The 23,043-nt window shown below is 49.8% G+C and overlaps 1 protein-coding gene across 10 annotated transcripts in view; it reads right to left on the bottom strand.

Moving 5' to 3' along the window:
• Window positions 1–23,043, bottom strand: part of PECAM1 (platelet and endothelial cell adhesion molecule 1) — a 59,917-nt gene that overhangs the window by 9,538 nt on the left and 27,336 nt on the right. For 5 of the 10 annotated variants that reach the window (XM_081161797.1, XM_081161798.1, XM_081161796.1 and 2 more), the window contains 8 exons: window positions 20,984–21,232; window positions 19,641–19,916; window positions 16,310–16,597; window positions 15,590–15,697; window positions 14,407–14,434; window positions 13,619–13,692; window positions 11,736–11,789; window positions 10,319–10,381 (listed from right to left, as the gene is read on the bottom strand). In XM_081161797.1, the coding sequence (XP_081017923.1) occupies window positions 10,319–10,381; window positions 11,736–11,789; window positions 13,619–13,692; window positions 14,407–14,434; window positions 15,590–15,697; window positions 16,310–16,597; window positions 19,641–19,916; window positions 20,984–21,232 (1,140 nt within the window). Of the gene's footprint in view, window positions 1–3,154; window positions 3,205–4,348; window positions 4,406–10,318; window positions 10,382–11,735; window positions 11,790–13,618; window positions 13,693–14,406; window positions 14,435–15,589; window positions 15,698–16,309; window positions 16,598–19,640; window positions 19,917–20,983; window positions 21,233–23,043 lie in introns of those variants that run through there. The other 5 variants (XM_081161791.1, XM_081161792.1, XM_081161789.1 and 2 more) reach the window with 2 other exon arrangements.

Below are 23,043 nucleotides of genomic sequence, written 5' to 3'. Positions count from 1 at the left end.
CAACATGTTCAGGGGGATGGGTGCTTCTGGACTGATTAAGGCAGAGACAAATGACTGTCACTTCCAAATACCGGGACATTGAGACTCCCTGAATGTTATTATTGGAAGGCAACTTAAGATCATTCTTTCAACCACCTCCTTTGACAGATAAAAAGGTTGAGCTTAGTCACCTTCACAGAGATGCAAAATAGCACGGTTGTTGTTGGGGCTAAGAAGAGCAGGGAGTTATTGTTTAGTGGGTACAGAGCTGCAGTTTGGGAAAATGAAAAGCTTCTGGACATGGATGGTGGCGATGGTTGTACAATATTGTGAATGAATTTAATGCCCTGAATGCACTTAAAAGTGGTTAAAATGGCAAGTGTGAGGTATACTAGATCACAGTTAAAAATAAACAAACAACAACAAAAGCTGAGCTTAGAGACTAAAGCCACGATTACAAAGACAGTGCCTCCCACAGCCTGCGAGACCCCCGCACTCCTCAGGCAGAGCCCACCCTCTCCACGCCCTCCCCGGAGGCCTGCCAGCCCTGGGTTGCTCCTTGGAGGCAGGCCTGCCCCAGGGCCCTTTTGCTTATCTGGAAGAGTTGTTTGCTTTTGTGTCACTAAGGGGAAAATGGGGCTTAAGAGCCAGAACTGTGCCCTGTGAGCCAGTTCCCAAAATAGCCAGCCCTGAAATGCTGCCCGTTGGAAGACTCCAGGGAACTGAGAAATTAAGGTGGGGAAGAATGAAAAATTAAGAAGGAAAGGTCAGACAAGACAGCTCTGCCCTCAGCCTGCTTGCTGGCCTGTCCAGAGATCCATCCTCCCAACAAGGCCTTTATTTTATTGTAGATCCTCCCATCCCCCCCCCCCCACACACACACAGGGTTATCTCTGCTGTCCACCCTGAGCCATCCCTCCAGGATTGCTGAGGAGTAGGAAAGACCCTACCCCTTCAAGCAGAGCAGAACTTAGAGTGACACAATCAGAAGGGAGCTCCCAGCATCGAGAAGATGGTTCTAAAAGTGTGGTCCCCAGGCCAGCAGCAGCAAGAAGCATGTGGGAATTGATTAGAAATGCAAATTCTCAGCCCCACTCTGGACCTACCGAATCAGAAATACAGGGGGTGGTGCAAAGCCACCTGTTTTAACAAACCTGGAGAACCCCTGACCTGCATCGGAGCCCGTGCCCCTCACTTCACAGGGAAGGCAACCGAGGTCCGGAGAGGTTCCGTGACTCACCCAGAGACACCCAGACCAGACCAGGCTGTTACCCTTAACTTCAGAGTCCTCTGTTTAAGCTGATGATAATGTGGAAACCACACAAACAAACAAAAGAGCTGGAAAATGTAGAAGCACGCAATCAGTTTGGCAACACAGAGAGGAAACGGGGAAGGCTCTGCAGCCAGGCTCCCTGAATTCGAGACCCTCTCCTCCACTTCTGGCCTTGGGACCAGGACCAGTTATTTATCCCCTGGGCCCATTTCCCCAACTGTAGAGCACGAGCAATAATAGAGCCTCCATCATTCCCAAGATGATTTTGAGAATTAGGTGAGCATCTGAGAGTAAGAGGTAAAGAGGGAAGAACCAAGGCCTCAGCCTCCTCTCCTTAGCAGCTGAGCAGGAAACGCCCAGAAACAGGAAGCCCCGCAGCTTCCAGTGCAGGAAGCTCCCAGGAGATGGGGGCACTCGCTGGCTTTCGCAGCAGCCCTGTGGTTTGGGCTACAAGACCCTCAACCCCTGGGCAGGAGCCAGCTGCTGGGCCAGAGACCAGATTACACGGGGACCCAGGCCCAGCTGACCCCTGATGGCTCAGATGGCACAGGGAGAGCATCCAGGCCTGGGAGTCGGGAGATGGCTTTAGTCTCGCCCTGGGCACTGAACTCTCAAGGACTCAGTTCCTCTTGTGTTTTTCTGGCTAAAACAGACTGAAGGCTCACGGTATGGTAGAGATAATACGTTGACTGCGCTTGGGGTAGGTAATTAGCAGCATCTCCCCTGGTCCTGTCTCATTCCTCTTTTCTCACTTAATCCCATCTCCATTTAACAGTGGAAGAAACTGAGTCTCAGAGAGGTTAGGCACCTCGGTCAAAGTCACGCAGCCGGTAAGTGGCAGTGCCAGGGCAGGGGCCTGGCGACTCCCAACAGCACAGGGCCCTCCACTGCCTTGAACCCCTCCCTGCACGCTGGGTTCCTACGGTGGCTGCGGTCCATTCCAGCCCGAGGCCAGAGGGAGCAGGTCCATTCCAACAGCCTGGCACTGAGGACTCCGGCATCTAGAGCCAGCCTGGGGACCCTGAGAGAACCCACTCGAACAGCTGCCTCAAAGAAGATTCAGGAAACGAGAATACACTTCCCCAAATACGCCACTTTGGCATACCGGCTATTTTGAGCTGGAGGCAGAGAATCAGCGGAAGCAGAAAGAAGCCGTCTGGGAGCTCCTCTTATCAGAGTAAAAGCAGAAACTTCAGAGATATAAGGACCACCGTAAATCCCCTGTCCCAGGGGAGCTTTATGGCCATGAAGACAAGGAAAAGCTGGTCCTGCGGTGGACGTCCACAAATAAACCTGACTCCCCATTAGTTCCCCCATATATATATACCTTCCCCCAGCTCTCCACCCTGGAACCCCTTTTTCTTTGTCTTGTCACTTCTCTATGAATTTATTATTCTTGCTTAACATGCTAAATGAGCCACAGATTCTAGCCACTCCACCGTGTCATTCATCACTGCTTGTTTTTCTCTTGTTAACCTGTCTCGTATCAGCAGGGCCCCTAACACCAACCCTTGGGAATCCACACTGGGGGTGGCCTTCGCCAGCTGGAAAGGGCCTCCAGGGGCAGCCTTAGGTGACTTCAGACCCCAAGGTCTTATCCCTGCAGCCTCTCCACCTACCAGCTTCCCTTCCCAGAAACCCAAGGCAGTGCCGCTCAGGGATCAGGAGCATAGAGTCTGGCTCTGGGGTGGGCCAGTTCTCAGGGACTTGCTTGCTGTGTGACCTTGGGCAAGTATTTTAACCTCTCTAGGCCTCAGTATCCTCATCTGTAAAATGGGATTTACTGTGAGGATTGAAAGAGATCATGTAACATAGACCACATAGCAACTGCAAAGGAACCATATCTGGCACCATGAGGGAAGCAGAAGAGACATTTCTGCACAGTTACCAACCAGGACTGACCTTGAGGCTCTTCAGGTAAGACAGTTACCTGACCTTTAGCTTTCATTACACTGGAAGAACAGAGAGAAGAACAGAGAGAAGGCCTATTTGTTTTCAAGTTTACATTTTGCTAGTTCTGAATATATTAAAAATGCAAAATCAGATACTTGAGCCAAAAAGTTCCCCAACAAATGTTTTGCAAAAATTATTCAGTAAGTGTTGAGTCCGACACGGGGCTGAGTTTCTGCTCTAGCCATGAAAATAGGATTTAGAAAAAAATTACTTAAGGAGTGATCCCGATTTCAGATGAAAAGTCGGCTCTTCAGGTAAGACAGTTACCCAATTCCTCAGAGGTTGACAGCATCAGAAACATCTGGGAACTTGTTAGAGTTCAGATTCTGGAGACTGATTCTGTGGGTAGGGCTGGGCCCAGGACCATGGCTTCTGGCACGTGGACCACATTTGCATTAGCCAGGTTTAATGGAATCTCCCAGCCCCTCTTAATGACTCCCTTTCAAAGAATCCACTTAAACAGAGGTCTGTTGTACAAAGCAAGCTATCTCTCTAATGACTGTTTCCCCCAGGATGTTTATGCCTTTTAGCTTGAGACTTATTTTCAGATCTTAAAAGTAATCTTTGCAGGCTTCATTTCTGCAGAATGGAACACAATAATTATACAAAAAATGAGGTTGTTGTATGTTCCATGTCTGCTAGACGCTGTGCTCATTCTGGGGGAAGCTCTTCTTGAGGAAGCAATGGGATGGGAGTGGAAGTGGGTCTAGGCAGAAATCAAAGGGGACGGGAGCAGATCGATGCTCCCCACCCCAAGGTCAGTGTGCTCCCAGGAAGGCTGAAGCTACTGACCGTCTAAGACTCTCGGGGGCCCCACTGCACCGGGGCCTGTGTGGGGAGCAGGTGAAGCTCACTGGTTGGCACCTGAGAACAGGCAGGGCTGCACTGCTTCTATCGGGGTCACAGGAGAGCACCCGGAGCTCTGCCCGGTCCTATGAGCACACAATGGTGCCAGGACACACTCCCGTCCAACTCGCCCCGCAGCTGGGTGCCCGTTTGCCTGGTGAGAGTCACTCTGTGTAAGAGGTGGCACCCCTTTTTGAACTCCTTTGCTCCCTCTTTTCCCGGCCCACTCCCAATACCTCGTGGAAAATTCTGGGGACAGTGTCCACCAGACTGGAGAGCCAGGGGCCCCGCACTCACCAGGCTTAGCTTTCCTGATTTCACTGTACACTGTGTCCGTGCCCTTCATTTTCAGAACTGGAAAAGTACCAGGCACAGGTTAATAGCTGCTTCTCGACACCAGGTTGGCCCACTGCTGAAGCAGGAAAATAGCTGAGGCTCCCCAGGCAAGGCTGCACCCCACTACCCCACCCCACGAGTGCCCTCCGCAGAAGCGCCTAGAGACCCCCTCACCACTAAGCCTGGGCCATTCCCCACCTTTAGAAGATCCTGGTCTAACCAGAGTCGCTCAGCCTGGAAGTATGAGGTCAACAGGTCACCATGGGGACCCTGGACCTGAGAGGCCTGCAGCCTCCAGTTTGGTGGCCTCATCCCTCTTTCCCTGTCACTGTGTCCCTGTGTCCAGCTGCTCCAACAGCCTGTCCCAAGAGGCTGGGCTATGGCTTCCCAATCGCCCAAGGTCTGGGCACCACCTGGGCATCATCTGTGAGTAAGGATTAGCTGGGACTGAGAACCCCTTACAGATCTAGACAGCTGGGCTGCGTGATTTCACACACTGCGCCCGGGACCCTGCAGCTGCTGTGGGAATTTGCCTGGGGTGGGCCCTGGCTTTGGTCTTTTTTAAGCGCTCCCCAGAGGATTCTTTTTTTTTTTTTTTTTTTTTAAATTTATGTTTATTGATTTCAGGGAGAGGAAGGGAGAAGGGGGGAGAGAGATAGAAACATCAATGATGAGAGAGTCATTAATCAGCTGCAGCCCGCAACCCGGGCATGTGCCCTGACCCGGAATCGAACCCCGATCTCCTGGGTCCTAGGTCGATGCTCAACCGCTGAGCCACGCCCAGCTGGGTCCCCAAAGGATTCTGATAGGCAGACTGGGTTGAGAGCCTCTGGTCTGGACTGTTTCGAAACAGCAGACAAGATGGGCCACCACGGGTGTGGATTCCACCCAGAGGAGACACAAGGGTTTGGGAGACAAAGAGCAGCCACTGGGTCATCTGTTTATGTATATGCACCAGTTGTGTACACACACATGTATACAAACTCCTAGTGCATCTACACTCATTGTACATACACATATAGTAACACACACAGTATGCACACAAAGACATGCACAGCTGTGTACACACTCACATACACACCCCCACAAACCCTCAGGAAACAGGATGCAACCCAGCTGCTTCCCTGGCTCCTCTCACCTGCTCAAAGGACCAGGCCTCATTGTAGAAAGGCTTCTGATCCATGTGGCCAGCATCCTCCCCCTGCGCACTGGGAAACAGCCCCCCACAGGGTAAGACACTTTCTGCTGCCAGTCAGTGCCATGTTTTCTTCCTCGGTGGCAGGTGGCCGGCACACACCCATGGACTCTAACTGCACCAAGATACCCTCAACTTACCATGCTCCAGAGACAGCTCCCTCTCTCACCCCTGATCCTGCACAAACTCCTCCACTGCCTGCATGGCCCTTTCTCTTTGCCCTATTCCTCCTAGTCCTCCAAGCCCCAGGACAAGCTTTGCTCCTGTATGTGGGTGCACCCTCACACACCAACACACTCCCTCACACATTCACCCCTTCCTGTGCCCTGGGCAGTCACATAGGCCTCTGGGCTCTCACAGCACTCTGGGGACACTTGCCCGTGACACACTGACAGTATTTGTCCCCACGACTATCTCCCCTGGTGGCCCTAGCACTCCTCCAGGGCAGCGCCTGAGGTCTTGTGCACCTCCCAATCCCAGGCCCTGTAAGGCTACTGGAGGCACCTGTAAAGGTTTGATGTGACAGTAAAGGCACCGGTCAATGTCCCTGTGCGTACCTCTATCTCAGACCCATGACCTTCAGGAAGGTCTGGGCACAATCAGCTGATTGCTGAGGTTTTTGGTTTTAGGATTAAAATCCCGGTCATCCATACACACTGAATGGTGGTGGTTCTGTGACAGGACCCAAATGCCAGAGACAGTGTGGGGATGGTTCAGATCCCCACAGCTGAACCTGGGGTTGCCAGGGCCTTGCAGAAGGCATCATGGCGGCTCCCCTGTGGCACTGAGCAGCAGCTAGAACTCAGTAGAGTGGCTGAGGTACCAGGCACCTCCCTGATGGGACACCTGCCTCTCCCTAAGAGACAGCAGAGATGCCCACACTAGTATCCCTCTGTGACACAGATTTGGGGAAGTAAAGGGAAGCTCCAGGGACCCTCATATCTGCAGGGATCCACCACATCCCCAGGGGACTCTCTGCTCAATGTCAGGCTTGGCAGGTCACTCGTTCAGTGTGATGCTAAAGCTATTATGTGTTGGGCACCACAGAAGAAGAAACAGTGAACTGCACCTGGCCCCAGCCTTCTATGGGGTGATGCATGGGTGTGCAAACAATGCTGCGGGATGCTGTGTGCCAGATGCACCGTGGGCAGAGTCCCTGCCAGCTCATCCTCTGACCCAGCCCCACGTGGAAGTGGAGGAGGGGCGGGGGAAGGAATGGAGCTGGGGGGTGGACGGCCAAGCTTGGGGCCCTGGACCCCCTTGTGAACTCCACTGCCCAGGCACATCAGGGGTGGCCAGGAGACCTCTCTGGTTACCTTGGGGACACTAACACCCTCTGGGCCTGAAGAGCTGCACAGCCGGGCAGCAGGGCGGCTGCTCTTCTTGGTGGCCCCGTGGCTTCCCTTGCCCTCCTGGTCCTGCCCAGGTCGGCGGTGGGTGGGAGCCTGCAGCCCATCACCACCCCTCCCCTCGCCGCTCCCCACAGCAGCTGCGGCTAATGACCAAACCAGCCAGCAGGCTGTTTGTCTCTGCTGTCGGAGAGATTTCCGGGTGGGGCTTTATTTTGGCTTGTTTTTCTCTGTTAACAGAGAAGATGGCTTCAACCTCATGGGGTTTTCCCAGCAATTAGCTTCAGAGCAAACATGCAGCACACCCGGGTCTACCAAGTTCCTTCCTGTCCCCCCTCCACCCGACTACAGACGGGGGAGGCCTTGAGGACTGGGTTGGCCGAGACCAAGTTCAGTTTACTTATCACTGGCCTCGCACCCACAAAGCCTCCCCCTAGCCTGGTAACACCCTCCTCCTGAGAACGCGAGGTGGGCTGCACCACAGGCCGGGCCCGCCCTCCCCCACTGCTCTCAGCGGCCACAGAGGCTGGGTCCAGAAACACAGCGTGAATCCTCGAGAAACTCCATTTCCACCCAAGTGACCCCCATTCTAGCTCTGCCGAGGCCCCCACAGCCCCCATAACACCTTTGTGCCAACTGGGAAAAGGTGACCACTTGGGTGGTGGCAACCCTGCAGGTGCAGAGCTGGGCAAGGCAGGCAAACCTGCCTCACCCTGTCCTAACGCTTCGTTTCCCTTCAACAACCCCCCCCCCCACCCCCCACCCCCGGCAATCAAGAAAAATGAAACCAGCCGCTACTAACATGAAACATCCCCGAAGGAACCTTTCTCCAAGGCCATAGCCCTGCTTCCTTCTTTCTCCTTCAGTGTCCTCACATCTAAAGCCTTCCAGGCATCAGGTAGAATCCTCTTAATTCCACTTCACCCTGTGCCCCCCTCAGCCCACCACCCCAGCAGCAGAGCAAGGGCAGGGCCTGGGCCTCTGGGGTAGCATCAGAGCCCGAGGGCACAGCCCAGGGCAATCACTGTCAGCCTGGGCACGCAGCGGGGTGCGGAGGGTCAAGAAGATGGGGGGGGGGTGTTTCTACCCACACTCGAAGTCCTTGGGCAGCCCTGCTCTCTTGTTAAAACCCCCTTTCTTCTACACCTGAGGTCCCCTGAAGAGGAAAAGCTGCTACCCACGGACCAAGCCCAGCATGTCCAGCGATGGAGGGGCTCCGGCTGGACCAGGGAAGGCAGCAGGGAGCCCCCTGTAGTCCCACCGGCCACAGCCCACCCAGACTCGGTTCTGGGCGCGAGACCCCTAGGCTGCCTCCTCTTGGGCATCTCGAATTTAACCCAATTGAACCGGTTGTCACCACGGGCACGTTCCTCCCAATCTCAGATGCCAAGACCACCCATGCAGTCATTTTCTCTCCCCTGTTCTGGGCGTGAAAGTTTCCATCCAGTGCTGTGTTCTGTCTCCAAAATATATCTGGAATCCATCCACTGCCAGCACTTTGGCTCGGCCCTCACCTCCTGTATCTACTGATAACATTCTTGCTCCCCCATCACGCCTGTCCTCTAACCAGCCACAAGGATTGCTTTTTAAAGAAGGAAGTTGGACCCTGCCACCTCCCTGCTTAAGTCCCCTGGGACTAGAATTTGAAAAGTGCCTTGGAGGCCCCCATGCCGTCCTCCCAGCTCCACCGGCCTCCTCTCCCTCTCGCTCTCTCTGCAGACACAGGAGTCTCCTTTCAGATCCTTAAGTGAGCCAAGCTCCGGGCCACCTCACACTGCCCTTCCCATTGCCTGGGTCCTTCCCTCTCTGGGTGGAGCCACCTTCCTTGTGCCCTTCAGGCTGCAGCTTAAATGCCACCCCTCAAGCAGGCCTCTGGGACCACCTAAGCCAGAATAGGCGTCACCTTTCACGCCTTCTCTCTGTACCCCGTTCTGCGCACTTGCTATAACCTGATGCGATTAATTCTTTGGTTCTTTGTTTGCTCGGCTCCCTCAGAGGCTCTACCTCTGGGGGAGATACCTTTGCAGCTGGCCCATCATGGGCCGTTAATTTATTAACTGAACAAGTGAATCATTTTACAATGAAATAAAGAAGAGAGCTTCAGGCCTGCCATGGCCCCCACCCTCCCGGGTGCAGATGGGCCACACCAACTCTAGGGGCGTTCTGATTGCAGGCTGTGGGCATGGTGCCCAGTTGTGCAGCTCACAGCCTAGGGGCTGTACGGGATGGTGCTACCTGGAAGGTTCTCCACCCACCCCTGCTGACATGGTACCGGGAACCTAAGCAAGGAAAGAAGGAAGGAACCCAAAACTCCTCCCAGATGGTGGAGCAAAAGGTGATAAGAGAAGGCCATCACCATGTGGCTTGGTCTGGAAACAGCCCCAAGCTTGCCTGGCTGAGTGGACACAGGCCAGCCTCAGCCTCGGCAGGAAGAGGGATGCATGGCAATAGCCCCTCGAGCTTCCCAGCAGCTGAGATGGATGTTCTAGCATTTGCTGTGGACCTGGCCCACTCCCAACCAACCTCCCCAGCACAGAACCAGAGCCAGGGCCCTCCAGGCCAGCCTGCCCCTGAGAGAACCATGCACATATAAACAAAACCTGAAACTAAAGCCAAAGCCACTATATACACAGGAAGGGGTTCTGTGCTTTCAAAAGCCTTTACCCAAGTGTCCCCTTAAATACCAAAGCCCTCACTACCTTCAAACATGTATTTCATTTACATGAACTCCGTCTGCAAGCAACTTTTTTTTTTTGTCTTTTGTGCTAATCCTCAGCAGAGGATATTTTTCCATTGCTTTTGATAGAGTGGAAGAGAGGGAGGAAGGGAGGGGAGGAGAGAGAGAAACATCCCTGTAAGACAGAACTATTAGTTGCCTCCCACACTCGACTAGAGCGGGAACCTGCAACCCAGGGATGTGCCCTTGACTGGGAATGGAACCCAAGACCCTTTGATCTGCAGGCCGATGCTCTAAGCACTGAGCCACACCAGCCAGGGCTGCAAGCAACTTTTTAAAGGAGGTTGCTGGGTTTGGGCAAGGGGGTGTACCTCTGGAAGAGAGCTCAAACACCCAGGAGTGAGGCTGGTCTCTAAAAGTCTCTCCAAAAAACATATTTCTTAGCACTTAGTAATTGCTCAATAAAACATACCCATCATTAGTAGTGTGGTAAATAATAACTAATAAAATTTTACACCTCAAAGCCAGGGCAGGGGTCATTGCTTCTGCCTTAGGCATGTTCAGCAGGTCTGTGTGCTGACCACCCCCCTTCCGAGCAACTGAGGGTGACTAGACACTTATCCCTGGGTCACCTTACCCCACCTTATTCTGCACATCTGCACCCAAAGAGAGAGAAAAGCATGAGGAATCGCTGAGCGGCAGGCGTTTACCTTTATGAGGTTCGAGTGAGTTCACTTCCACTTCTGTATACTCCACGTCCAAGGTCAGAGGGTCTGCTCAAAGGAAACACAGCACCCTGAGGTTAGACTGAATCCCCTTGGGGGGGGGGGCCTCAGACCACACTAGAGATTTCCAGTCAAATGATTAAAGGATTCTGTATTTTGAGGGGAAGACAGCACAGGTGTAACTCCATTCTAAGTGGGTGAGAAACCTCAGGCTGGGGAAGGCAGTTATATAACCCGGCACGCCTGGACTGTGGAGGGCCCCTCCTGCCTGGGTCCCTGGTGTTTCTGCAGTGGGCGGGTCAGGAAAGGACAGCAGCTACAGAAAACAGCCAGTATCAGGCACAGGGGTTCACTCTGGAAGCCCCCACAGCCACAGGCATAGAAAGCTGTCTCCCAGATGGAAAGGGTCTCCCGAAATGGGGAGCGAGAGGGCAACCTCAGCCTAGAGATGCTCCGAGAGGACGCAGAGAAATGTAAGTTAATGAAAGCGGTCAGGGGGGCACGGTGAAATCTAGCAAATTAGTCTGTCTTCAACTCAATATGACCTTGTTGTATTTTTGAAGCCCCAAAGAATTGGGGTTTCTCGCCGGCAACTAAACATGATTCTGTGTTCAAGGTGTTCACAGAACCCGCGTAGTTCCTGCGACTTTCCGTTGCAATACAGCAGCCCCCAGGGGAAAGGAATTTGGAAAACTGATTTAGCCCAACCCTCTGAGCTTTAGGCAGAAACAAGCAACCTACTGTTAACGGTCTTCAAAGCAAGCAGCAGTGCTATTTTACTTTATTTTTTTTATAGTGTGTTTTTCACTTCTATGAAATACTGAGTAGGTCCAAAATACTTGTAAGTTACGTATAAAACATAAACGATAACCCATCAATAGATAACTGCACGCCGTACCAGCACCCTTTTTAAGAAAAAGAACATTTCCGTCTCCTTTGAACTACCTGCGGTCCTTCTTCCCCACCCCAGCCCCCAACACCCATCTGCCAGCTTTACCGAGACAGAGCTGACAGATAACATACGAACGTTTAAGGTCCAATCTGATGATTTGCAGCGATGCCGTTTAAAAAACACACAGCACCTGCTCCTCTACTTTCCAAGAGAAAGGAGGTTCTCCTACCTTATCCAGGAGTCCTCTCTGACTCAGGAAGTTCCTTTCTGAGCCTAGCCCAGTTCTTTTCTACTGGAATTTGGGTCACTTTCCCATTAATGACACTGGGTAGTGTCTTTGGAGAAAGCAACCAGCCCTGTCCATTTTTCTTATCAGCTGCTCACAGGGTCGTTAGGAGAGGTGGGGAAACACCCACCCACTGGGGTATTAGTTTTTTTCCAAGGGGGCTTTTGTCATGTAAAGGTTTCTAATTTAAAAAAAAAACACAAAAAACTAAATTATATAATTACCTTTATTTTCTGTTACTGGTTTCATTGCATGGTTTCCAGTCTCTTCATTGTAACCTAGTATGAAAAATAACAATTAGGGTGGATGGTGATGGAAATTCTAGTTTTCGATCCATAACTTCTCTCTCCCCTCCCTCCTCGCCCCCACCATGGCAGGGTCTCCGGGCCCTGAATTCCCTCCTGGCCTCCCTGGGGCCCTCCCTGGCCCCACTGTGGTCTCTTCCTAACGTGGCGGGACGGCCACCATCCCTCAGGGGGCGCCCTTCTACCTGCGAGTGGTTCAAGATTCCGAATTGTTCATTTTGAGCAAGTTCATGAGAAATTAAACTGAACTGCGGAAGGGACAGACGGCTCTGTGACCCCGGCCGTGAAGGACACTAGGAAACTGACCTTCTCGGGCTGGACAACGGGACCCATGAGAACAGGTTTAAAAGGCGGTGGCTCTAGGCCTCAGTAGGCAAACAGGTGTGTACTCTTTTTTAATCGAGTTGTTCTCTGTTAAAAACGATTCTTCTGAATGTTGTAAATAATTACTGCTGCTGAAGGACACATGGCTGTCCATTATGATTCTGAACTGGCATTGTGATTCCTAACATGTATTTATAAACTGAAATACTCCATGGAGAGACAACGTAAGAACTGGACTATTTCTTGCATTTTGGAAATTTGGGGGGAAGTCCTACTTCAATGTGTCTATATCAGCATTTAATTTAAGGTGTCTCTGTATTTCTGTATAAATAATACTAATAGCTGACAGAATTCACCTTATGCCACAAAAAGGTATTTTCTCTACAGCACTGGGTTCCTTTTTGCTAAATATTCACCAGATTTTTCTGAATGTAGTTTCTTAAGTGATTTATTTGCTCTTTTCTCTTTATTAGAGCATTACTTTGGTTACTACAAATGTTTTATTTCCCTTTTTAAAGATTTATAATCCATTACTATAAGAATTGCTGAATTCTTAAAACATATCTCTCAAGTATGCCCTGTAAAAGGCATATCCTGAAAGTCTCTCATTTATATATTTATTTGTGTTCTTTTCTTGGCTTTTGTTTGTTTGTTTTTTGGTTTTTTTTTCTTTTTCTTTCTTTTTTTTTCTTTTTATTCTCTTTTTATGTTTTTTTTTTCTCTCTTTTTTACTTTTCTTCTGAAATTCTCTTCGTTTGTGGGGTACTGTGACTGAATTAGACAGGAGCACGGGCTTTCTGCTCCCAAAATTACTGATAAAGAAAGGAAGCTGCTCCGAACCTGGCCCAGGACAAAGCTTTCTGCGTGGTGTAGTCACAGTCCCCCCTGGAGCAATCTTCTCTTAGACCTCATGGGATTAAGAGCTCCTGGGACTGCCCGCCCCAGGACTGAGCTGACTCGAGCTTGCAATAGGCTCCTACCCAGGGAGTCCTATGTTGTTCCATTATATTTTAAAATGCCTCTACTAACAGAGAATTATTTCAGTTGTTTTCCTGTTGTGTCAAGTTCAAAAGGAAAATGTCTTGTGCTTGCAATAAATAATCTGAGAAGATGTTTTATCGATGCCTTAATCTGGTCTCTCCTACACAGGGAGGGTGATTGCACCTGGGCACTGCTCAAAGTCTTTGAAGGCGACCTGCGGTGGGTACCCACAGCACTATCATTAGTGCCCACCTTTCGTTCCTCCGGATGTCTAAGGTGGTGAAATGAGACTAAAACGTTCTGCCTTTCTCCTCATGTTTTTCTTTTGCTGACCAGCTCACCACCCAGTGGCTGATTAGATAATTCGCTCCGGCTCAAGGCGGGGCTACCCCAGGAACTTGAACCCCAGCACCTGCAGGGTCTGCTTCTAGGAGGGTAACCGAGTGGGTAGCGAGTTGGGAAAACCTCTTAGCAACTTCCCGAACCCAGGACTGTACCGTAAGGCCTGTTGGCTTCTGTGCTGGAGCCTGACATCTTCTCATTGTTGGAGGTCAGAAGTGGTGCTGCCGGCCTTAAAAATGAAATTTGAAAAGGGAAAAAATATACAACGTTTCTTGGGCTCTGATGTCAAACCAACAAAATAACCGAAGGAAGATCATGAGAAAACCAGAATGGGGTTTCCAAAGTGAGGCAAACTTGACTCTCTCATTTGGAAAACGAAAGTTTTCTTTCCGTGGTAAGATTACTTAACAAACACTTTTTGCTGTTAAAATAAGTGTCAGGGCCAAAGGGAGCGTGAACAACAGGAATCCTTTCCTAGGTGAACCCCAACCCCCTGAATTCCTCATTCCGGGCCGCAAAGCTATTGTTCTCATGCTTTTGTTCTCTTAAAAAAATTGCTTTTCTTTTGTCTGCATACTTTTTGATTTGGGGGTTCAAGAACAGTAAAAATAGTACAACCGCTTATTTTTTAGGCCAACTCTATTTTGCCAAGTAAGTTTTAAAAATTCTATCTACTACCATTGTAATTTCATAAGGAAAAAGGGATTTCACAAGTAACAGGGAAGGAAGGATATGACCTCAGAATAAAGCCATCTCTTCCCGTGAAAGGACAGCTGGCAATCTTCCACTGTGACAAGCACCCCCCCCAATATATTTACACCCTTATTATTCTGAGTTTCCCAAGAACCACCTCCCAAAAACATCCTCGTAGCCAGGCTCTCCCTACAGACAAGTCCGCCCAGGCCCACAGAGCAGCGCCTCTCTTCCGAGGACAGACACTCACCTGGACATCTCCACTGGCATCTGCTTGGCTTGAAAAGAGAAAGAGAAAAAACCAAAGTCAGGAAAAGGGGCCCATGTCCGTACCAGATAGGGACACTCATTTCAACCACATTTGGCTTTCTTAAAGATTGGCTACCCATAAAAAGTGAAAAGAACACCAATATATTTCTGCTTTAAAAAAAAGAAACGAAAAAAATTAACCAAGTAGGTCTTCTCTCGGTCTTATTCTGAGAGATTTCACATCATTTCACTCAGAAATACGACATTCTGTTCTGTTAGCCAGGAGCTGTTTTCTTGAGTGGGACGTGATAGAAGTGAAAACAATGATTAGCCAGATAAAAAGGCCACTTCTGATTCAAGAGCGTCCCAAGGAGTAAAGGCTAAATCAACCCCTGTGCTTTGAATCCCTCGCTGGCCTGAGAGCAAGTCTGACCTCTAACCTTGTCTGCTCTGCGATGACCCAGTTCCCTTAGGAAGGGGTTTGATCTGGAGCTTGTCTTCTCAGAGGGATTTCCTGTTCTAGAAAAAAACCAGGGCCCCTCCTTCTCTCTCTGCCCCTACCCATCCCGGGCAGCAGCACCAGGGCTCCCTCAGAACCTGCTTTATCCCACACAGATCTTGGTGGATTTACTGGTGCTGGGCCCTTTTCCTTGCGTCCAGGCTAACGGGCTGTGATTCAGGCATGTCAGCGTGGGGTCCCGGTTTCCCTTCCTTGTGTGGCCAACCTCAAGCCCAGGGTAGAAATCACAGCACAGCAGGCAAATTAACTGGGGGGGTGGGAGGGGCGGTATTCAGTGTATGTGGGGGTGTCTCCATAACACTCACACCCCTCTACCAACTGCAGGACTAAGGGTGGCCAAATTCACAGCAACGGCTTCTTCTGACCATACATAGATGGAATGTTCCCCCGAATTTATCTTTTCTGGGTTGCTCAACTCAGAAAGCAACCGTTTTCATTTTGGCCTAGCTAAATCCAGTGGCAGTAAAAGCTCCACACCCACCAAAGCCAAGATCTTTGGTTATCAAGGTGACACCCCAAGGAGAAAACAACTGTCGTCAGTTACATCTCCTGAGCTCCCACTGGGGCAGAGCAGAGCCTCCCCTAAAGCTGAAGCCCCTCACACCCATGGCCGCTTTCCTGGTGATGACCACCAGTCAGAATGCAATGAGGGAACTGTGCTCACCCTTGGCTTTCTTCCAAAAATAGCACTTGACCCCAAGTACCAAGATGGCAATTAACACTCCGACGACAGCCACTCCAATAAGTCCTTTCTTCCATGCGGCAAGAAAGACTGGAAATAAGAAAAATTAAAATAAAGAGCGTTTTTTTCTCTGCCAGCAAGAAAAAACCGTTAGCCTTAAGCAACAAATAAGACTGACTTTTATTTCCCGTAACCGCACCTTATACTGAGCATCTCCCTCTGAGGGATTCTGTGTTCGTAGCTGATGCAGAAACGGTTGTTCTTGCTACAGAATCAGCTCTGGTTTTAAAGAGGTAGAGGACTGATGTCGACTCCTCCTGGGTCTCTTCTCTAGGAGACCACCCTCTCTATTCACATAGGTGGGCTCCTCGAACCATCTCTGTTCTTCATGACTCAGTCCCCATGGCCATAGGTGGCTCATAGGTAGAAGTTTGACCCAAAATAGGCCATTTGCTATCTCTCCACCAAGAATTTGGAATTAAAACTGGGTGAAGTACTTCCAATTCTTTATAATAATTCCTCTTTTATGTATAATTTGAGTGGGTTTCTGTTGCTTTACAACCAAAGAGCCTGGAGGACACTGGTCTCTTAACCCTCAGAAATAAGCACTAACCCCCCATCCACTCCCTCTTACGAGCGGTGGGCCCTCTGGCCTCGCCCTTGGTGGCCACACCACACCTCGCTGTGGACACGGCGACTCACCTCTGACTGCCAATACGTTGCTTTGGGGGATGTTTTTGGCAGGGTTGGCTCTGTTGGCGGCCGTGCAGTAATACTGTCCCTCCTCTTCGACACTAGCCTGTGTCTTGTACCAAAAGGCCTGGGTGTCATTCGAGGTGATTTCGTGGAAGGGCTTCGCCTCCTTTTCTTTGTAAAACTTATAGGTGATTGGACCAGACGCTTCGTTCACGAAGCATCGAAGCACAAGTTCTTTCCCAGACTCCACTTTCTTCTTATTCAAGATAGAGAGCTTGACCTCAGCCACCGGAGCTGAAAAGCAGGAGAGGGATCAGCGCTGAGACAGGTGGGAGGTTGGGGCGGGGGCACGACACGCCACTGCCCACGGCGGCCTCCACCTACGCCGCGGCTCAGGCTTGGATTTGTCGGTCTTCGTATCCTGCATTCTTCGGTTCCTCCTGTAATTAGCCCAGGAGGGTAGCAACGGACACCTCCTGTCCCCATGTGCTGATTAAACACAAGATGCTAGAGACACCTGCCTTCATTTGCCACCTCAAGTATTGCTGACGGCCCAGCTTGACTATACCCATTAACTTATGTGCTCTGTGGAGGTCTATTCTGTGTGTGTGTGTGTGTGTGTGTGTGTGGTTTCTCTGCTTATAAAGATACATGGCATTTCCAGGTCTTATGAGCAAGTCACTTGACTCACGATCTTCCTGTTTTTCTGTTTTCCTTTCTGAGTGGTCTAAACCAATTGCTTTCACACCCTCATTTCCCACTTTCTTCTTACCCCTGAAATCTGACCTCCATCCCTCTGCTTCTGGAACTGGACCTTATCTCTGATTTTGAAGAAACTCCACCTGATCCCCTGACAGGCTTGTCCCTGAGTGCCCAGCAGATTAAGTCCAGTGCAGACCTTCCTCCCGTCGCCCCAGCCTTCCTTGGCCTCCCTACCGCTCTCAGCCATCACCCCGCCTTTCCTTATGAACTCAGCCCCCTGGGGCTCCTGTGATGTCTCCAGATCCAGGGGCTCTTCCCTCCTCATCTGCCACTCCCTCTATACTCACCGGGTTTTCTGCCCTGTGCCTCTTAAATAGGGACTTTCTGCAAAAGTCAGTCCTGTTTTCCCTCTCCACTCTCCTCTTCGGAGATTTCACCTACACCATCGCTTCTCTTCTTGCATTTGACACGTAAACACACAACACTGGGTGCCTAAATACCTAGCTCTGCTCCAGACTGTTCCCTGAATTCCGAGTCTTGATTTTCACTTGGGCATTTCTAGCTGGAGGCCTGCCAGCCTCTCCTTCCCAGCAGATCCAAGCAGAACTTATCTTCCCCCTGTGTCCCCTTTCCCTGGTTCCTGGTTGAAACCACCAAAATTTTGGCCCTAAATTGTCTTTCCCTGTAGACCTTCCCATTAGTGTGACACTGGCACCTGACTCATGAATCACCCTCGTGAGTGCGGTGGGTGGCCAGACCGTGGAGCTGCGGGTCCGAGTAAGGGAGCCCCAGGCCTGGGATGAGGTGTGGAGGTCAACCACAAGGGCAGACTCTTGACGGGTGCAGCCTGACAGGGCAGCCTCTTTCCTCGTGAAGCATGAAGGGACAGCGGCAGGCTGGGATCAGGAGCCACGCTGCCTTGCCTCGATTCCCAGGCCCGCTTGCCTACCAGTTGCCTGTCTTCAGTCTTATTTGCCTCATCACAAAGCAAGGATAAATATTATTATGGGTCTTCCATGGCTGTTGTAAGTACTAAAGGGAATAATTTACTGAAATACCTCACACAGGGGTGGACACGTGGGCAGGGCTCAGTAAATGTTATGGATCCAACTTAAACCAACAGTTTCACGTGGGCTCCCACATTGGCTCCTCAAGGTAGTGTGAGGTCTGAAGTCACCACTCCTCACTGACAGGCGCCGGGCTCATGTTCCCAGGCCCGTTCTCACCATGTCCGCCTCCCTTCTTCTGCCTCTTTACTCACACAGGGCAAATTCCCTGTCCCCAAGGCTGGCATTTGATGCCCTTCACAGTTGGGGTCAGTCGCTTTCCCAGTGTATAGTCAATCATTTTCCACTCCCAACCTTTGTTTCCAGCCACCCGATCTGACTAGTCCCTGGAGATTCTGCTCATGTATTTGACAAGGCTGTTAGGATGCCTCTAGCCCTCTCTGCCGATACACTGTCCAGCCCCAGCTCTTCACCCAGCTCTTCATGCCCTAAACTCCTATCACCATCAGTGCGGGGCTATTTCATGTGACAATTAATAATGTGCTGCCTAATAACGTTTTTCTAGGCTTATTTACACTGTTATTCAGATATTCATATATAACCAAATAGCTTCCCACTATTTTATCAGGCGATCTTGTGTTTCTTGTTATATTATTGAAAACATAAAGAATATGTCTTTTTTAATATGCCCTATAGCTTTAGGTGCTTAATATATATGGGTATTAATTCGAAAAGCATGGCTATTCTTAGACTGTATGTTAATAGCAGCAGGAATCTCTATCTAACTCAAGATATTCACACGGCACATGTAGATAAAAGTTATTAAGCCAGAAGAAAGGTGGGAAGAGAAGGGAGGCGTATGCATTTTATAGCAGGATGCAGGCTATCTCAGGGATGCAGGCAATGGCACTTTAAGGCCTCTGAGAGGCACAGATAGAGGCTCAAGGAAAAATATCCACCCAGGACAATGGGTATGAGAGTCCCAGGCGATTGTTAGCAAGTCCTCGTGAGACTACAGCCTGCAGCTCTAATTGCTGTGGGTTCTGCATGCGACAGTTTGCCTGATAAGAGTCAACAGTAGAGGAGAGCTTTGGTCAACGATTCTGAGATGGCTGGCAGTTCACCTAAAAAGGAACAAATGCTAAGAGAGCCCAAAAGCACAACTTCGAGCTTCCTGAAGTTGGGACACCTCTCTCTCATATTTTAACAGTTCACTTGAAAGGTTCTGAAAAGAGAGGGCACTGGTCACACTAGTAGCCCCCAGATATTTTCTGGCCCCATTGACCTGGGTCTTGGTCCTTCTTGGCTACATGCTATGTTTACAGATTTGGCATAAGTACCACCCATTTCCCTTGTCCACACCAACCCTGGGAAATCCCAAACCTTTGAAAATGTGAACTAAAGCCCCCACCCCACATGGTTAGTTTTTTTTAAATGCTCAACCAAGGATATGTTTAGAGAGAGGAAGGGAGAGAGAGAAGCATCGGTGTGAAAGAGAAACACCGATCAGTTGCCTCCCTGACCAGGAATCGAACCCAATACCTTTTGGTGTAAGGGACGACACTCCAACCAACTGAGCCACCCAGCCAGGGCCCCACCTAATTTCTTCCGATAGCACAGCAACTTACCTATCACCTTGACCGACAGAATCTCACTGGCCATTTCGAGATGGGAATGGCAATTATCCGCCAGGCACTGGTATTCTGTGTCTTCTGTGGGGTTATCTTTGAATACTGCGGGCTCATTTGAGTCTATGGTGTAACTCTCCAAAGTGTTACTTGCTTTTAAAAGGTGATAAGAAATAGGAAAGGTCCCATTTATGGATTGGCAGTGGATTTCGATGGTCTGTCCTTTTATCACCTCAGACGTGGAGTCATGGAAAATCCTGGGCTTGGAGAGCATTTCTAGAATGACAGAGAGAGAAACCATCTGAAGCAAAACACCCTGCCCAAGGGGTGCTTTCTCCAAACTCTGGGCTTTGCTTTCTCTGTCATCACTGTGATTTTAAATGCCTGCCTGTTCTATCTACCTTTACAAGTCTTTAAAATGGGCAGGTAGTGTGTGTGTGTTGAGGAGAAAGAGAGAGAATGCTATAAACAAAAGACATAAATTCAAGAAACACCTTACACCCCTCTAAATATATGTTTCTATTTTCATGTATCTCACATGTATATATACACACGTCCATATGGAATGAAATGACCTTCTCCCAAGAACCACCAGAAGAATCAGGGTGGGATGACCCACATTTGTCTTTTGCGTTATTTCCTTTTGAGTTAGGTGCCTAGAGGGTTGACAGTAGGCTAAAATCCTGGTTCATTTCAGACTAAGATCATGGCTGGAGAAACTTTGGCCACATGACTGAATAATGACAGTGACAGTGACAGCTTGACTGGAGTCCCACATTCATCTAGGATCCCTCTTCTCGAAGTGTGGTCCAGGGCCCGGCAGCACCAGCATCCTCAAAGCGCTAGTTAGGGATGGACCTGGGAACCCGGCCCCATCCTGACCTGCCTTCGAACCAGGCTTTGCACAATCATTCAAGTCTAAGAAGCGCAGCACTAGGCGACCCCAGTACCTACGCTCTGCCCACCAGAAGTCCTAGACCTTCTGGTCAGCCAGGATCTGAATGAAAAACTGGAGCTTCGCTCTGAAAGTTTAGTGTTGACGAAGCAGTGTCCCCTCCCTGAACTTGTGGGTAGGTGCCTGCTCCAGCCGCCCAGATCCTGCCAATCAGCGTGCAGCCACAATAAAGCCATGAATTTGATTTTTGCATTGCCTGTCTCCTGTACTCTAAGCAGAAATACCACTTGCTTCTGTTCCGCCTCTTGATTTCTCTCCCCTCTCTCTCCCTCGAGTTCTTACCCTGCCTGGGTCTGATCTGCCTTCAGACTGGAGGGGGTGGCAGCTGGTGAAACGTTCCCCGTCTCCCCTTCAACCTCAGACTCTGTGCCAGCAAGGACGTACTCACCACACACGGTTATCTGCACTGCGTTGCTAAATTTGAACACCTTGCCGATGCCTGCGACACAGGTGTATATCCCACTGTCCCATTTTGAGGCTTTCGTGGTGAAATTTTGAGCCTGAGACACATTCTCGTGTCCCTTCTTGATGGCGAAGTTGATTTCAGGTGCTCCTGGGACAGAGCACCACAGGCTCAGGCTGTCACCCTGGTCCAAATGTGTGGCGGAAGATTCCAGCTTCGGTTTGGAAAATAGCTCTGAGAAAACAGTGAGTGGGAATGGAGTGAGATGTTTCTGGGAACTGCTCTCAAACCCCCTTTACAGAGAGTCCCTTGGCCCAGCTGCTTTTGGCAGAACCAACTCCCAACTTCCTGCAGAAAGAGCGCTTTTCAAAGACCTGATAACCACGCAATTAAAGAATGGGCAGGTTTTCGGCCCTTGTTAATCCAATTTCTTTCACAGACGTGGATTAGGAAAGTTTTGCAACTTGTAAAAATTCACCTATTTATTCATTCGCTCACATGTTTTGTTCCACAAGTATTTATTTCAGGCTACTTCTGGGCTGGGCACCTCGCTTGGCATTGGGGAGACAACCGTGAACAAAGAAACAGTCCCTGACATCAAAGGGCTGATGTCTGGTGGGTGATTCAGACCCAGTGTTTGCAGCAGAGCCCATAGAGGGGCCACTGAACCTAGGCTTGGAGGGAGTCATCCAGGCAAAGAGGAAAAGGGTCATAGGCTGAGGGAACAGCATTTGGAAGGCCTGGCAGAAGGTTCAAGCTTCTGAAAGTTCAGTCGGCCTGGAACAAAGGGCGAGTAGAATAGGCCAAAGGAAGGCCTGCGGATCCTGACGGACCATGGGAACCACCTAAAGAAGTGTGGATTGTGTCCCTGTGGCCTTGGAGAGTGTGGGTGAGGGGAAGGGCATAGGTGTATGTTGTGGGGAGGTCTCTGGGAGAGAATGGATGGGCGATACCTCCTGAGGTCAAATCATAAGCTACAACGTTCTGTGCCACTTTAAGGAGTTATTAGTACCCTCATTTAGGTTGGATGGCAACAGTAGTAAAGACAGAAGTTGGCTTTTAAGAGGTTTTGTCATTGCTTTATTTAAATATTTCCTAAATACATCAGTATTTCATAGTTATAGTACATGTTTCTGTTTTCAGCTACAGGGAAAGTACTAATTAAGTCCTTAACCCCTGTGGAGACTCAGCTCCTTCATGTGAAGCAGTGCACCCTGACTTCGAGGTTATGTCCCCGATGCAGAGGGAAGGAGTCAGTGATTCTTGAGACCATCTGCATATTGAAAATGGGACTGAGCCCGGCCGGGCGTGGCTCAGCGGTTCAGAGTCGACCTAGGATCCAGGCGATCGGGGTTTGATTCCTGGTCAGAGCACACGCCTGGGTTGCGGGCTCGATCAATGACTCTCTCATCATTGATGTTTCTATCTCTCTCCCCCTCTCCTTTCCTCTCTCTGAAATCAATAAAACTATATTTAAAAAAAAATAAAAATAAAATAAAATAATAAAAAAAAGAAAAGAAAATGGGACTGAGTCCCAAAGTTCCTCTCAGGAAAGCTTCTTGGGCTAGAGGTTTGGGAATGCAGGCAGGAATCAGGAGATCCAGTTCTACCTTTGCCTCTAAATTTGCCTGCTGTACAGATTTGGGGGTACAAATCAACACTGTCATTGTCATCATCGATGTTACATTGTTATGGAAGTCATTTCCATCTTAATCAGTCCACAGTGTCCTCTATGGGGAATAAAATAAAACTTTGAGTAAAGTGGTGCCCAATAATTAATCTTTTTATTAAGGCAGGCGCCATCCTTCCTTCCATGTCGCAAGTGTGGACTCATCTGTTTTCAGAGCTCTAGATTAGGAGTGGGGAAGGCGAACCAAGGAAGCTGGCATCCTAACGTGCCCTACAGTCTCACTGGGCGGATACCCAAAAATGTGAAAAAATGACTTAGAAAAAAATCCGAAAGCAATGACTTTACCTTTAAAAATATTTAAACAAAAAAGTAAAAATAGAAGCCATGTCGCTGAGGCAGGTACAAGAAGGTTTAC

This window comes from Miniopterus schreibersii, assembly GCF_964146895.1.
Source record: "Miniopterus schreibersii genome assembly, chromosome: 16".
NCBI lineage: Eukaryota > Metazoa > Chordata > Mammalia > Chiroptera > Miniopteridae > Miniopterus > Miniopterus schreibersii.
Note: the sequence above shows the minus strand (reverse complement) of the source record. Positions and strands in the feature narration are given on the sequence as shown.